The sequence below is a fragment of the Primulina eburnea genome, chromosome 2, assembly GCF_022965805.1.
Source record: "Primulina eburnea isolate SZY01 chromosome 2, ASM2296580v1, whole genome shotgun sequence".
Lineage (NCBI taxonomy): Eukaryota > Viridiplantae > Streptophyta > Magnoliopsida > Lamiales > Gesneriaceae > Primulina > Primulina eburnea.
This window is the reverse complement of record NC_133102.1, coordinates 1,953,377-1,968,607: the sequence shown is the minus strand read 5'-3', so window position 1 is coordinate 1,968,607 and position 15,231 is coordinate 1,953,377. Positions and strand designations below refer to the sequence as shown.

The window sequence follows — 15,231 nt, the reverse complement described above, 5'->3', positions numbered from 1 at the left end:
CATAGAGATATCAGTATCATTTAAAATCGGAGTTTGTAGATATTAAAAGCACTCCTCGAGGCAAGTAACAGAACAAGCAAACTGTAACATAGAAAAAATATAAGAATCTTCTCTAACAAATGAACTTTAGATCACATTATCGAAGCAGTGATGGTATTTAAGTATAGCCATATAGGGCCAAAGATCTGTTCTTGAAGGGCAAATCAAAATTTAACATAGAGAATATGAGCAAAGAAAGGAAGTAAACAAAAGACGCTATACTCGAAGCTATTTCTAATGAAAAATCGCCAACAAAAACTCACTCGTAACTTCTAACACTCTATGCTAGGAAGTCAAGTACGTTCCCACTAGTCCCACAATTTTTTCAGATCTTTTTTCACAAAGTAAAAGATAAACTTAATCTCAGAAATCGCAGAGGATATTAAAAAAAAAAACTCAATTTTCCGATCTTTCACAAAAATCCCCATCTTTTACTTGGTGGGTAAAAGAAGCGTCAGCTCGTCCTAAGCAAGAAAACGCTGAGTTCTTGACCCGGGCCATCATCAAGGTTGATCAAATGGAAAGACTCAGAGTCAGCACTCCCAACAACACACTCATAGTTAGCCCGCATGTACATGATTCCCTCTGAACCCGACCCATACCCGCATGGGATTACGCCCGCCCCGAATGTGATATTCTTCATGGTCTTCAGCATAAGCCTATTCTGCTGTGTGGCCTTGCGGCGGACGGCAAAGCCGAGCTTTCGCCCGTTGCAGCAGAGAGTCCACAGGGGGATTGAGTGAAGGGGGCATCGATTCAGCTCAGATTCGGCTGATTCCGCGGCATTGAACTCGAGAGCGATTCGCACTAGCCCACATTGCATTTCTTGGATAAGAGTGGTTGTGGGGATCGACAGCTCGAGTAGGAGAGAGGGCCGAGTATTGAGGCGGCTGTGTTGTATGCAGAACCGCACGTGCCCGCCTTTACGGCTGCCGAAGATGGTTCCAATAACCATCGTTCTGGAACAACGCGGCGGCGCATGGGAGATAGCTGCAGAGGTGGGGGTGGGGGTGGTAGGATCGGAGGAAGATGAATCACCTTCTTCCTGGGGGTCTCGTTCTTGTTCTGTGGTTTCTTGATTGGCGAAGGGTTTCTTGTCATCAAGGTCGTCCCGGAGTGAGGTGCTCAGGCGTTTCTTAACGGCGGAGTAGGGAGGTGGTGGAGTGGGGGAAGTGGGAGATGGGTTGAGGCATGAGAGAAGGAATCGACGGAGGTTGTCGATTTTCGTCATTATTTTTCGATTTTGTTTTGTTTTCTTGATGAAATGGAAGAACGAAACCGAGCAGAGAGGATTTTTTTTTTCTTTTTGATTTTTAAAGTTGAGAATTTTGGTAATGTGAAGGAGGAGGAGTTGCTGCATGGCCCATGTATAGGCCAAGCTTGAAATATGCGCATGAAATATGGAGGGAAACGGCAATAGCCGTTAAAAATGGGTTTTTTCTGTAATAATAATAATACAATTTCAAATATCCGAAATTAGCTGGATAACTAGGAGAAATTCGAAGCTATGGTTTTCTGTGTGCAGGTTTCACAGTGACAGGAAAATGCAGAACTTGACCGTTGACCAAATTGTTTGATTCAATATGGGATACAACGTGTGGAAAAATTACGGGGAATGGGATATGAGTGGTACCATTTTCAAACTGGAAAACAGATTCCTCTTCTTTTTTTCCTGGTTTGGTCACTGTTATTGTCTGTCAAATAAACAACGATGGGCCTTGGCCAGATCAAGTAATTGCTAATTAAATTGTGATTTGGGGTCGGAGTTGTCGAGCACTTTTCGACTATATAGTTGTTTTCTTATATTATGCAGTGATGATAAAATATTTGCAATGGGCACCATCGGATTCTTTTTTAAGCGGCGACTTGTATTTTTGTGCTTGAACTCAAATCTTCACATTAGATTGGTATTATTCCTGTTGCAGCTAATTGAATTATCCAAGAATCCGTTCATTAAGAACACAACAATTATGGCCAAGTAAGTAGGTGTCACTTTTCCGAGATGATATTGGTTTCTAGAAGTTTCAGGGGAATTGCTAGCATACTTGGTTTTTCAAATGAAAGGATAATTGCTTCTTCTATTGGTCATTGCACACCAGACCACCTCGCCCAATCAACAAACTGCATGCCACCATACACATTGTTGGCGAATCTTACGCCGACCGTAAAAGCCAATGCAACAGGTGGAACCTGCTTTGCCATTGGAGATGCCTCGACTATACGCTCGAGCCCATTGATAATCTGATAACGAGTGTTTGAAGAAACTGCCAGAAACACACCTGGAGAAGATATAATCACTTTAGCCGGAGGGAGGATATCGTTTCAGAATAAGCAATCATCAATAAAAGGGTTTCAAAATATCCCATAAAACAGTCTAAAAGATATTTAGAAAGCAATGGGAAATCAGACTTTAAAGAGGATAAGCATATTATTATAATTCAACACTTCAAGAAAGATAGCTTAGCACCCGCATCATTATTCTAGGTACTTTTCCTCGAAAAAGGTAGATTTGTGAATTTACAGAAATTATCGTAGAGCTTTTAGTTGTAAAGGACATGGAATAAAGCAACTTACCCCAAAGTGCTGCACTCTTCAAAAGTGGGGGGACTGGAATGTCATCATCGGATTTTCTAATGCTCCTGATGAAAAAATATAATAAGCAAAGTTACCTTAAGAATGTAATAAGTTAAGAGTTGATATAGGTTAAATCAACAACAGGAAACTTTGGAGCATTATATATTTCCTGATATAGGTTAAATAAACAACACGAAACTTTTGTAGAAACTGAACATAAAAAAAATAGACGAGGAAAATATATTTGGCATTATACTGATCGGTGATTTTGATCTCAGTTGATAAACAGATAATAATGAAATATTCAATGCAAAAGTTGGAAACAAAGCCTTAGGAACAGAAATATACCTCTTGGCTGACATAATCAAGTTTGCAATTCCTTGGCCAATAATACCACATCCAAATCCAACCAATCCATACATAATTCCCTGAAAACCATGTGTATATCAAAGAAAAAAGGGGAAAATAGGAACCACGATTATTTTTGCTATAATGTTCCTGATTCAGAAAATTGGGTCATATCTATTAACAGAAGATGAAATGTTACCTTATAAAAATAGGTAGCAATTCTTTGATTTATTGTAAATGTTGATCCAGGCCGTTCTGCTTCAAACACGCTACATAACAAAAAAGTAGTGTATTAAATAGTAACCAGTTCATCGACAAAAAACAGAAGCTGTGAATAAAATAACGTTCCGGATAGCATCCCCCATACTATACTAAAGCCATATGACTCCAATTTCACAAGTTAATCCACTCTATTTAATAAGAAGGGTAGAAACCTGCTAGGAAGAGCCCCATAAGCTCTCTTCATATGACCGAGATATCCTTGAGATACCGATGGCGATCCAATTCGAGCATACGGTGCTAGCATACCAACTAAAGCAACATTAACGACCACCCCGACTAGAAGATCCGCAGCATAAAGCTCAAATTCAGCCCAGAAGTCTTTTCCCCTCTTTTTCACTTCCGCAAATGTTGCACAGCATGAATCGATAACTATCTGAAAAAAAAATAAAAAAATTAAGGCATACATATTTTTTTGCAAAACAATGTGATGAGTAAAAGTTAGTTGTTATATGCCATGACGGTAAACACAGATAACACAGAACATTCTGTAATCATGAGTAGCCACTAAAAGTTAGAAAATTATCCAAGCACACAAGGGAACTGAGATCATAGTCAAATTGAGATTATATACACAGGTCTATTCATTGCTGCAAGTGCACAACTTAACTTGAGGCGTTGAGTCTCAAATGATGATATATTCATAATTTAGATATCCAATGGCCCACTCTAAGCTAGCAGACAACATGGAGTGAATCCAGATTTTGTTCTTTGTACAACTGCTTCCACTAACTAAATGTGCTCTCCAAATGAAAAGAATGAGAAACAAGGCACAAACCTCAGTTCCGATTTTGAAGAGAAATGATGGATCAGCCAACATCCTGTTTCTAAGCCAAGCTGATGATCTTGTTAGGAATCCGAGGAGCCCCGTGGATCCCTACAGTCTCAACATGATAAAACATCCATTATTGAAGTAACAAGTGTGCTAGAATTCTTCTCGGCTATGCTTAATTTCACATCAAGTAAACAATACCTGCAAGTCCAAATATCTAAGAAGAAAGACTTTCCGGAGTCCCGCCGTCTTGGCTGCCTCCAACATATCAGCTGGAAGGCTAATTCTTTGGGCCTCAGCCTCCAGAATAACCTCCTCAAACTTCAATATCGGCCCAAATTCTTGTTCTTCGTTATCACCTCCATTGTTATCCCCACCACCACCAGAAAATTTCCCATTCCCGTTCCCATTCCCACCACTCCCATCAATGAAATCCCCACCACCATTACTATCAGGTGTGGATACATAATTTTTCTCCCCAATCCTAACATCTTTTACTACATAATCACCGCCACGTGCTTCGGTTTTGGTTGTCACTACTACAACAGGTTGAGGATCAACCTCCCGATTCGATGCATTGACAATCACCAGTCTCTGCCTTTTGTTATTACACAGCAAATTCCCATTTGTTCTAAACCCGTCAACATTGAAATTTCGAACATTTTCAAACATCAAACTTGAAGCCCCAAAACACCTGGACAATAGTATCTCATGCTGCAAATCCTTGAAACGGGCAATTCTAGCACTTGAAGAACAGCCCGCCATTTTGAGCTCAACAAGGTCAAAAAAATGATTACTAAACAAGTGGGCAAACTGAAACTCGATGAAAAAAGATTAACTTCGCGAGAAAACTGGACTGGAGTAACATTTTTTGGTTCGTAAAAGTGAGGGAACTGGAAGAAATGAGGATAAAAAAGACGAATTCGAGAAAATCCGCACTGTTGCTGGAGTATGTAGCGAAGCAGAAAGAAGTGCCGTTTGCCTCTTAATGCTTAGTGCGTTGAGTAAGGTGTGGCGGCTATTAAATGGTTCAACATGTTCCCCACGCGGGACCCTAATTTCAAGCGGGTAGAATGGGGTTTCTTCTTATGACAACTTTTGGACTTCACATGTTGTACCAACGTAATGAGTTGGTCTATGTTTTTTCGGAATTGATTTTCTTTTATTATAATACTCTTAGATAATGTGGGTCGTCGCATTTTTTTTAAATATTTACGATCTAAGAACCGATATTTGATTACATCAAAGAGAGAGAAATATCGTAAATATTAAGGATGGCAATAGGTAGGGTATAGGTCGGATTTGATACATCCATCCCCATACCCATTTATTAAATTAATCCCCATACCCATCGGGTATTGAATTTCATCCCCATCCCATACCCATCGGATTATCAGATACCCATACCCTACCCAAATACCCTATTATCATATACAATTGAATTTTTTCAAATTTAAATTGTTTCAATGAAGCTATGAATATTTAAAAAAATTATTTAAATGAACAATAAGAAAAAAGTAAATTTTATAAAAAAAAATAACAAAATATTAAAAATAATTTATATTAGTTGAACAAAAGTACGCAATTTAACAAAAATAAATTATTTTTCAATTTTAAAGTCAAACATGGAATAAATTTACCAATGAAGAAGATGAGAAATTGAATGAAAAATAAAAGAGCGGCAAAACATTGAAATGTAAAAGTGAAAGTGAAAGGGAAGAGAAAAGAAAAAGTATCGATTTACTTGGATTTGAGAAAATGAATCTTTAATATAAATAGATATAATTACTATATATATATACATATATACATACATATATATATATATATATAAAGAGAAAAGAAAAAGTATCGATTTACATGGATTTGAGAAAATGAATCTTTAATATAAATAAATATAATTACTATATATATACATATATACATAAATACATATATATATATATATTTATATATTAATTTAAACGGATATTCGGGTAGGGCGTGCGTCGGATTATATCAAACCCGTCTTCATACCCAAACCCGAAAATCCCCATACCCGATTACCCAATTATTTAATCGGGTCTAAAAATCCCTCCATACCCTCTTCTATTCGGGTCGAGTATCGGATCCTCCAACGGATTCGGAGGAAATTGCCATCCCTAGTAAATATAACATAAAATAATTCCAACACAACGAAGTTTTAAGTTTTTGGTACTTTATTATCTTCAATGTTCCCAAGCATTTATCATTTTTCCTTTCATCTTTATGCATGATTTTGTTTTATGGTTTATCAAAACTAGTGCACCGACGCACGCGTTGCGTGCTTGTATAATATTTTTTATAATTCATTTGATTTATATTTAAATGAGGATCATAATATAACTATAAGAAATAGTGAGGGACTAAACTGTAATTTTGATAGATAAATTAAAAAATAAATGAAAAATAAAAAAATAAAAAAATTATCTCAATAGGAATTGAACTTTTAACCTAAACCATTAAGAACAAAGACTCTAACCGCTGAACTACATATAACTTACATAAAAGTTTTAACATTTTATTAATATATATAATTAATAAAACAGACCATGACACCAAAGTTAGTTACTATAAGTGCCTCACCCTTAATAGATAGTAATAGATGTGGATATATGTGATAAAATATATTATGTAGTTACATAGAAGAATAATGTCTCTGTAGTCTGGGTGGTGTAGTTGGTTATCACGCTAGTCTCACACACTAGAGGTCCCCGGTTCGAACCCGGGCTCAGACATCAAGTTTTGGTTTTTTATTTTATTTTATATATATAAAAAGCACAATTTCTTACAGTTACCCTGAACCTTTTTCATTTTCATAATCTCACCAATCACATTCCTCTCCATCAAATCTCTTCTCTGTAACCCAAATTAATTCCACCGTCGTCCATTAAATTACGTTGTTTCCTTTTTGTTTTTCGATTGTTTGTGCCTAGGGTTTCTCTCGATCTTCTGGATAAAAATATCTGACTAATTGAATAATAGTAATGGATTGGGGAAACGTCTCGACGGAGGATCTGATCGAGGCTCTGCGAGAAGTGGATTGTTCGTCGCCTCCGCGTCCTGTTTCAGAATTCTTCGCCCGATTCACTGTCCCGCGTTCTTATGCTAAATGGAACAGTCGTCTCAAATGCAATCTATATTAGTAGGATTCTTCTCTGTAACTACTCTTATAAATATATATATATGACGAATGTGATTACTGATTGATTTTTGTGTTCGAGTATGGATCGATGAATTGTTGCGTGGGGATGATCAAGGACTCCCTAGGGCCAAGGGCTGCTTCATTTGTAGACCGATACCGAATTCTGATTTCCGAGCAGAATGATTTCCGAGTTTCAGTGATTTTGAGATGTTTATTTATCCATTATATGATGTGTATCGATAGTTTTGTGATCGCATATTGTTTGGTTTCGTGATATGGAGCGATTGGTAAGGAAAACAATATGAGAAACTGTGAGAAAAAATGGGTTCAATGTCTGATGTTTTTAATATTTTGTTCTCTGAAAATACTCGTATCTTGCTTTTCAGTGATAGATATATTAAGCTTCTAAATTTATCTAGAGATAATAAGCTTCTAATTTATCAAGTGTGAAATAGATAAGGTTTAAATACACTGTTTTTTCTATATGTGCACCAGACAAGTTTGTCAAATGTTTTTTCCCCGCAATTCTAACTTGCTACTTGTGTTGTTTTTATTTTTTTTCAGCTACCGGACCAATTATTTCATAATGATTGTCTTCATTCTTGGTAAGGAACCAAAGATGACGCAATTAGAACTTGAATCCATACATGCCATGCACTCACATGTGTATGTTTGTGTTTCTGTACATGTCATGCTATTTGTATCTATGCTTGTCTTTGATTTCTAATAAAAGTATCTTCATGCTTTGAGTTTCAGGGTTGGGATTTCTTCGGAGACCACTTGCTATTGTAGCTGCATTAATGACAGCACTGAGCATTGCGTTTCTGAATGATAGGTATGAATTTCCAAAGAAGCTGCCTATGTGTGCTATTTTCTCATGGGTATTTAATCCGAAGTCTGTAAGAATTCGTCCTCAATATATTTAAGTTATTTTTTTGTTTTCCTTATTTGGCTGGATAGATTATCTACTCTGGAATCAAATGAATAACACGCAATTGGGATATGGTTGACAGCAGTCACTTGAAGTTCGTCTAAAGCAAATTATTGTTGATTCAGCTGAAAAAAATGACTGATAGCTGTTATGTTTTATCTACAAGTTAAATTTGATATTATGCTCCTTTTATTGTTGTGCCATGGCTGCTATTCCATAACAAGCACTATAGGATATGAAGAAATTATGGAGAACAGTTTATTTTCATTTGAACTATGTGGGGTGGTTGGGTCAATATAATGATTCTGCCATTTCTATGCCCTGTGAAGCCCTCCACCTTCTTTGATTAAGTGAAGCTAGAGCTGATTCATTTTGATATATTAGTTGTTATTTCTTTATTAATGAATATCCATACAGCTTTGCAGGTACTTTCAGTGAAAAGGTCACGAGAACTGCCAGGAAGTTTTCTCCACATTTAGCTGCCAAAATGAGACCTCCACTTACGTAAGTTCATTTGCAACTTTGAAATTGTTAAGTATCCTAACGCTGTCCCTTACCTAGATGTCATTTATTTAGGCCTGTAATTCGTGGGCGACCATCTGCAAAAAGAGCAATTCATGTATGTGGACAACCTCGTTGTGTATTTGTCTTGTTATCTTCTGTGGGTAAGGAATTTTTTAGCTCTTTCCATAGAAAAGAAGTGTCATCTGAAGAGTAAGCTGTGATGATTTTTCTATAATATTCTACTTGCAGTTGGTTTCATCCTCTGGTTTGTTTCTTGTGGCCTTCTTACTCTCTTGTGGGCACTCGCCATTGGGCTTCTTGGTAAAAAAAATTGTGGCTATTTTCCTTTGTGATTCTAATGGCCTCTAATTATAAAATCCCCTCTCCCTCCTCAGCCACCCTCATTCATGCAAGCTTTAGAACACCAAATCTGAAAGCTCGTCTGAACACATTCCGTGAGGAATTCCGTTCAGTTTGGCGCAACTATAGCGAGCTGTAGCTAGGGAAAGAGAAAGTAAGTTACTTTGCTTTGACCAACGTCTAATTAATCTCTCTGTCTTCCTTCCTCTTAATTTTTGTTGTGTATTTTTCTTATATGTAGTGGTTGTCTTGTTTGTGTAGTTGCACGATTGTGTCAAGGGGGGTTATTTTTCTTTGTAGTCTCAAAATGTGGAAAATATTTATTTTCTCGAGACTGTTTATGTTGGTACAATGCCTCATGTATTGCTTTATCCTAAATTACGTCATTTTTTCCTTTGCAAGAGTACATTGCTGGCGTCATAATTTAAAATCACACATTTTCTCCGACATTGGGGAAACAGGATAGAGGGGTAGTGCTTAACTAAAGAATACAGCTTTAGTTTTACTATCTGAATATCATGGTATTAATAGTTGGTGTAAAAATGAGGAAATAGCAGAAGCTGTCTTACTACTGGTTCAAAAATCCTGGTGTCAGTTGAAAAACAAGCTGCCAATTAACAACTGTATTTAATATAGCGTACCTTTCTCTCAGTTGTTAATCGGCAGCTTGTTTTTCAATTGACACCAGGATTTTTGAACCAGTAGTAAGACAACTTCCGCTATTATTTAATATAGCGTACCTTTCTCTCAGTTTCTAAAATAAAATGGCAAACTTCACCTTTTATCCTTGTGATTTATTTGAAGTTAATGGTTAGCATGTGTAACGAACAAGTTTAGGCATCTTGTGAATGAGTTATTATTCACGTTGAACAAATCTTGTCTCCATCTTCGTGCGGTGGATCTGTTTAATCTTTCTGGTTCCCATGTTATGTTACCATGTGAAAATCAAACTCCTTTTCCGAAACCATCTCCGGTGCTAAGCCTGCCGTTAAAAATCTTGTGATGATAGTTGCTTCTTTATGTAGGGTACTTGTTCGTCATAATAACAACACATCTGTTCTCTACGCACCATTAGCTTTTCAACTTTTTTCCATATCATACTTTCTAATTTCAAGAAAGCAGATTGGTAAAAGGTTGTAAATTTCTTGAACTCCTTGTTAGATTTCTCCGGTTATTGACGGTTGTGATTTGGTTATGTGAAATCTTTGGATTTTATATTAAAGAATTCCTATTATGGTGAACCATTGTCTGTTTTTTAATATTTTGTACCGATTTTCATTTGAAAAAAGACTAGTCATTGATTCTAATATTTGTTGTACATGTTTGAATACTAAAAAAAATCATATATTAGTTAATGTGAAATCTTAAACATTTTGTACTCAAACATTATATATTAATACCAGGTTTTTAATGTTTTGTGTTGAATTTCATCGGAGAAAACAATTTGAGGCTCAGGTAGTGTGTTAATATTTTGTCTGAAACAGGGATTGCGGAAAAATTTTGGCTGGACAAGAACAAAACACAGATACAAGAATGTTATTGGGGATTCATAGATCATTTAATTATCAACCGTCAATGCAAGATGCAATCATTTTCGCTATAGCTATTTTTAATATATCTATGTGAACACAAAAGCCGTTTGCGAGCGCCAAGCCTCCACCGGTATACATTAGACTTGGCCCTTGGTCCTTGGATAGTGGATGCACCCGAATTATGAAATACGAGACCCCATGTCATCCAAGATATAGATAGCTTCAGGTCTTCAATTAAATCTCGTAAATCGGTATTAATGGATGATTAAATATCTTTTAGGAATAAAATAACATTTATATTTCTTTAAAAAATACGGAAGAAAAAGTGTAAATATTTGTTTTCAAAGAAGGTAAATTACCGCAAGAGTGCCCAACTTCAATATGTGCATTTTGAATTGACTAGGAACTTCCCAACAAAACATTTATAGATTGAGACGAGACCAAATTCCTTGTAAATGGTGACAAGATAATAAATTAACTACAAATCATCAATCATATATCTTCACATTTACTGATAAAATTTCAGCGCATCTAATTAAAAATAGTTGAGAAAACCTGTACCTTTCTCATAATCAATGAACGCAAAACAATTTCTATTGAACATTTGTTATACTCGTGAAGAATTATCATATATCATATAGAGATAAAAAGTGGCACTTAAAGAATTGTTGCTTATTAGGTGACTTTTTGTGGTCTTCGGGGGCACGTGAAGAGTTACGTAACCATTAATTAAAATATAAACTTCTTATGTAAGGCACTTGCAGTTGTATGCTTCACATAAAGAAAATGCGCAATACATCAGTAAATTTCAGTCTCCAAGAAAAGCAAATCGATACACATTTGTAAGAAGCGAACTTGAAATTCACGGTACCATATATCGCTGATTCCTTGACGTCTGACGATACCTTTTATATTCCCATTTCTTAATGATGTCCTGCTTGGTCAAAACTATTGATGCTCATTGATCACGGTTCTTTAGCTGTGGAACAATACGTCTCGAGATATGAAGCCGGTGAGGGGCCTGCATGGGCTCGATCAAAATGGGATTTTACTTGAACTGGGCTCAAGCTGTTGCGACGACTCGCGGCTTCATGCTGTTGCTTGGGTTGGCCTGCTGTTGTCTCCGCACCAAGCCTCGGCGGTATGGAGACACTAGCAGCAGCACCACGGCTTGTGGTTGCGACCGTGGTGTGTGAATTGTCCGATCAAATATACGTTCGGGGAAAGGTTAGCCATACACAGGGACGTAGCCAGGAATTAAATAGAGGCTGGGCTGAATGATAGCCCTACTAGCGACGGCTTTTCTAAACACCGTCGCCGATCTTAATCGGCGACGGATTTATAAAATCCGTCGCAAATCAACGACGGTTTTCACAAAACCGTCGCTATATAGCGACGGTTAGAACAAAACCGTCGTCATTTTAGCGACGGATGTAGAAAAACCGTCGCTAATCCATCCGTTTTTTGTAGTGGGCTATGGGCTAAAATTTTTAACAGATTCAAAAATTTTAGCGATCGAACTGATAAAACCGTCGCTAATCTAAATTCTAGCCTGGGCTAAAGCCCACCACAGCCTTTAACGTGGCTCCGTCCCTGGCCATACATTTTCCATGTGAATATAGTATTTTCTTTTTTAACCACCATGTGAAATATAAATTTATTTGTTAATTATATGGTTAATTTAATTTACAAGTAAAAGTTTCTCTTTTTAAAAAAATGAGTATAATTCTTCAAATTTACTCTAAAATTGCTATATGTACGAAAGAAATAAAGTAAATTTTTTTTTTCTCACTTATTTTTTAGTCTTTCTAGTAGTAAAAATATTATATCGTTGTAAATATATTTTAACAAATTTTAATATCTCATATATTAGTAAAATAATTAAATATAATTGATGTAATACAGTACTCCAATATTTATGTTCGATCATTTGAAATAACAAAACTATTTAAATATATTTTTGAAATATTTATCAAATACAAAGATAATTTTATCATTTCAAATATACTTCGTAACTCAATTGAAACTCTGAGAGTACATATAAACATTTTGACCTATATTTATCTTCATTGTATTACCAATACAACACGTATGAGACAATTTTTAAAATTTATATATTAATTAATAAAATGGTGAATTTAACTTGATATAGTATAGGATCTACCGAATTATACGGAACATACAGAAGACAAATTGAAGTATTGAACTGAAGTGGTCCCGACCGAGACAAACCATTAAATAATGAGATTTAAAAAAAAAAAAAATAATCTTTAACACGCAATTTCAGTCGCTGTTACAGAGTTCTTCCTCTATTAAATATTACTCTGAAATCGAAATTTGTGTACGTTAACAAGTCAAAAAATACATGCCTATATGACAGAGAGCCCCATCGAGATTTTTTGTCATGATTTTCTTGGAACGAACCCCAACGGTTCTTTTGGTCGTATTGCCGTGGGGTGGACCAAATTTATCATGCCCCAATCCAACCAACTACTCCATTCACGCATGCTGAGCACTACATAAGCGAATTTTGGAATTGTATGAATTCGGAGAATAGTTTATTGAAGTGGGTTTTTGCGAAAATGGGGGTGATTGGAGGAATCTAGAGGTTTGGAGAGGGCCCTTTGGCCTTTGGCCTTTTTTTCATTTCTTAGTAGCAGGGCCCTTCCGATTTGAAGCAAGGAAAGACATTTTTTTTCCTTGAAGTAAAGATGAAGGATTTGTTTGGAAGTCCAGGAACTGTGAGTGGCTTGCTGTTAAGAACTGGGCAGTGTTTATTTGCAGCTGGCTCCATTGGAGCTATGGTTTCAGCTCTTGGGTTTTCTAACTTCACAGCTTATTGGTAAATCTGATTTCTCTTCTGCCTCTTTATTTTCTTATTTATTGCTTAGAGATTCTGTTTGGTGAAGTTAGCTAACAAGATTCTCTGTTCGTTAATTTTTTTTATGTCTTGAGTTAATTGGCAACTTCCAGTTTTGACTTTACTGTAAGCCCGTCAGAAGTTGTGGTCTCTGATTAAGAATTATGCAGATACATAGGATCTGTTGCTACATGATGTTGAAAGTTAAATTCTTGCTTGAGCTTGGTTTGCCCGGAAAGCATGGGAATGGCTTGAAATTTTTACCTTTTTTTGGTGATCTACACAAGATTTTCTTCTCTTCTGATTGTCATTTCATTGTTTTGATTCAATTTGGCCTTGGATTCAGCTACCTTGTTGCTTCGATGGGGCTTCAAGTTTTATGGAGCTTTGGACTTGCATGTCTTGATATGTATGCTTTGCGGATAAAAAGAGACCTCAATAGACCAGTTCTAGTGAGCCTGTTTGTTGTTGGTGATTGGGTAATTTCTAACGGACGCCTTTTGAATTGTAGTTGCTGCATCGAAGAGTACCCTGCTCAATGTGGTCCTTCTGTTTTTCATGGTTTATTCGCGAATTTTTGAATAATTGTAATGCTAAAATGCAGGTAACAGCAACATTATCACTTGCTGCTGCGTGCTCATCATCAGGGATTGCAGTTTTATATGCAAAAGACTTGAAGGTTTGTACTGGTCCGACACATCTTCCATGTAACAGATTCGAGCTCTCTATAGCTCTAGCATTTATCACATGGTTCCTTGTTGCAGTGTCATCTTATGTAATGTTTTGGATATCGGCTTCAGTTTAAATATTGAAATTTTCACTGCGTGTTTTACATATTTATTTCTCAAGGGTATCGGTTGGATAAAGACAGATACTTGTCTCATGGGATTCTAGATTCGCCGCGATAGTGTTTGTGACGAAAATTTATTTCTTCTAGTTTCTGTCAGTTCTTCTTGAAATTATTTGATCTTCTCTTTATCTAATCGATACTATATCAAAGTTGATATGATTCGTGTTGAATTTGAACGAGCGGGCTGTGTTGGGCGAGGTAGCTGCAGGCGAGGGTAGTGAGGAAGGCTAGCGCGCGTATGGGTGAAGGCACGCGCAAAAAGCGGGCCGTGCTGGGCGAAGCGGCTAGGGCTAGGGCAGGGCGGTGTTGAGCAAGGCGGCGAGGGCAGGGCTGGTGTTGGCGAGGGTGAGGGCTGGCGAGGGTGTGCAAGAGCGTGGCTATGGGTGAGCGTGTAAAGCTGGTGGGTGTGGCTGCAGGCGAGGGTAGTGAGGAAGGCTAGCGCGCGTATGGGTGAAGGCACGCGCAAAAAGCGGGCCGTGCTGGGCGAAGCGGCTAGGGCTAGGGCAGGGCGGTGTTGAGCAAGGCGGCGAGGGCAGGGCTGGTGTTGGCGAGGGTGAGGGCTGGCGAGGACGGGCGAGGGTGTGCAAGAGCGTGGCTATGGGTGAGCGTGTAAAGCTGGTGGGTGTGGCTGTGCTAGGGCTAGCGCGCAGGTGAGGCGGGTGAGAGCTGATGAATGAAGTGTAGAGGAAATACTGTGTTGGGGAAATGAGGATAAAGTGGCCCCGCACAGATGTGGCCTTTCGGAGTGGAAAAGATGATTTAATTTGCTTCTGAATTTTTGGAGACTACCGAGCAACATGTAAAAAATACACAACTCACATATTGTAAATCGAGGACAAGACAATTAATCGAATTTCGAACCTACGGTTCAGTTCGACTTGGGACGGGGACACTGATGATACCCATCAATGGGCCCCTCAAGATCAGACCCAAACTCCCGGCCCATTCCTAGCCCTAGTGGAAGGCCAAGAAAAGGCTCATATATTCTCCTATAAATACAAGCTTTGAGTCTCTACTTC

General features: G+C 37.5%; 4 protein-coding genes and 1 non-coding gene across 7 annotated transcripts; 3 read left to right on the top strand and 2 right to left on the bottom strand.

Moving 5' to 3' along the window:
* Positions 1 to 180: 180 nt before the first annotated feature.
* On the bottom strand, positions 181 to 1,471 carry LOC140824460 (protein MIZU-KUSSEI 1-like). The gene is made up of 2 exons (XM_073186047.1): positions 436 to 1,471; positions 181 to 395 (listed from the first exon to the last, which is right to left on the bottom strand). Exon 1 carries the CDS (start codon positions 1,397 to 1,399, stop codon positions 494 to 496), a length of 906 nt encoding a protein of 301 aa, XP_073042148.1. The 5' UTR covers positions 1,400 to 1,471; the 3' UTR covers positions 181 to 395; positions 436 to 493.
* A 439-nt stretch (positions 1,472 to 1,910) lies between these two features.
* LOC140817963 (protein RETICULATA, chloroplastic-like) lies at positions 1,911 to 5,022 on the bottom strand. The gene is made up of 7 exons (XM_073177759.1): positions 4,214 to 5,022; positions 4,019 to 4,117; positions 3,396 to 3,616; positions 3,161 to 3,230; positions 2,962 to 3,041; positions 2,614 to 2,678; positions 1,911 to 2,318 (listed from the first exon to the last, which is right to left on the bottom strand). The coding sequence occupies exons 1-7, from the start codon at positions 4,775 to 4,777 to the stop codon at positions 2,125 to 2,127; spliced, it is 1,293 nt and encodes a 430-aa protein (XP_073033860.1). The 5' UTR covers positions 4,778 to 5,022; the 3' UTR covers positions 1,911 to 2,124.
* A 1,672-nt stretch (positions 5,023 to 6,694) lies between these two features.
* Positions 6,695 to 6,768, top strand: TRNAV-CAC (transfer RNA valine (anticodon CAC)). Its single transcript has one exon. It is a non-coding gene; the product is annotated as a tRNA-Val (tRNA).
* Positions 6,769 to 6,827: 59 nt separating this feature from the next.
* LOC140817954 (PRA1 family protein A1-like) lies at positions 6,828 to 10,753 on the top strand. 3 transcript variants are annotated; one of them, XM_073177751.1, is made up of 8 exons: positions 6,828 to 7,175; positions 7,740 to 7,780; positions 7,932 to 8,010; positions 8,524 to 8,610; positions 8,683 to 8,771; positions 8,860 to 8,931; positions 9,006 to 9,124; positions 10,455 to 10,753. In XM_073177751.1, exons 1-7 carry the CDS (start codon positions 7,018 to 7,020, stop codon positions 9,107 to 9,109), a joined length of 630 nt encoding a protein of 209 aa, XP_073033852.1. In that variant the 5' UTR covers positions 6,828 to 7,017; the 3' UTR covers positions 9,110 to 9,124; positions 10,455 to 10,753. The 3 variants fall into 3 exon arrangements, with proteins under 3 accessions (XP_073033852.1, XP_073033849.1, XP_073033856.1); XM_073177748.1 differs by lacking the exon at positions 10,455 to 10,753 and adding an exon at positions 9,996 to 10,211; XM_073177755.1 differs by lacking the exon at positions 10,455 to 10,753 and adding an exon at positions 9,232 to 9,341.
* A 2,040-nt stretch (positions 10,754 to 12,793) lies between these two features.
* LOC140824459 (CASP-like protein 5B2) lies at positions 12,794 to 14,248 on the top strand. Its single transcript, XM_073186046.1, has 3 exons — positions 12,794 to 13,344; positions 13,709 to 13,841; positions 13,967 to 14,248. Exons 1-3 carry the CDS (start codon positions 13,214 to 13,216, stop codon positions 14,165 to 14,167), a joined length of 465 nt encoding a protein of 154 aa, XP_073042147.1. The 5' UTR covers positions 12,794 to 13,213; the 3' UTR covers positions 14,168 to 14,248.
* Positions 14,249 to 15,231: the final 983 nt, after the last annotated feature.

Excerpts from the sequence above, each read along its gene's own strand:
- LOC140817963 (XM_073177759.1), bottom strand. The coding sequence starts at position 4,777 with ATGGCGGGCTGTTCTTCAAGTGCTAGAATTGCCCGTTTCAAGGATTTG. Across the intron at positions 3,042-3,160 it reads TTGCTACCTATTTTTATAAG|GGAATTATGTATGGATTGGT; the intron begins GTAACATTTCAT and ends CATGGTTTTCAG. Across the intron at positions 2,679-2,961 it reads TTGATTATGTCAGCCAAGAG|GAGCATTAGAAAATCCGATG; the intron begins GTATATTTCTGT and ends TTTTTTCATCAG.
- LOC140824460 (XM_073186047.1), bottom strand. The coding sequence starts at position 1,399 with ATGCAGCAACTCCTCCTCCTTCACATTACCAAAATTCTCAACTTTAAA.
- LOC140824459 (XM_073186046.1), top strand. The coding sequence starts at position 13,214 with ATGAAGGATTTGTTTGGAAGTCCAGGAACTGTGAGTGGCTTGCTGTTA. Across the intron at positions 13,345-13,708 it reads TCTAACTTCACAGCTTATTG|CTACCTTGTTGCTTCGATGG; the intron begins GTAAATCTGATT and ends CCTTGGATTCAG. Across the intron at positions 13,842-13,966 it reads TGTTTGTTGTTGGTGATTGG|GTAACAGCAACATTATCACT; the intron begins GTAATTTCTAAC and ends GCTAAAATGCAG.
- LOC140817954 (XM_073177751.1), top strand. The coding sequence starts at position 7,018 with ATGGATTGGGGAAACGTCTCGACGGAGGATCTGATCGAGGCTCTGCGA. Across the intron at positions 7,176-7,739 it reads CTCAAATGCAATCTATATTA|CTACCGGACCAATTATTTCA; the intron begins GTAGGATTCTTC and ends ATTTTTTTTCAG. Across the intron at positions 7,781-7,931 it reads AATGATTGTCTTCATTCTTG|GGTTGGGATTTCTTCGGAGA; the intron begins GTAAGGAACCAA and ends TTTGAGTTTCAG.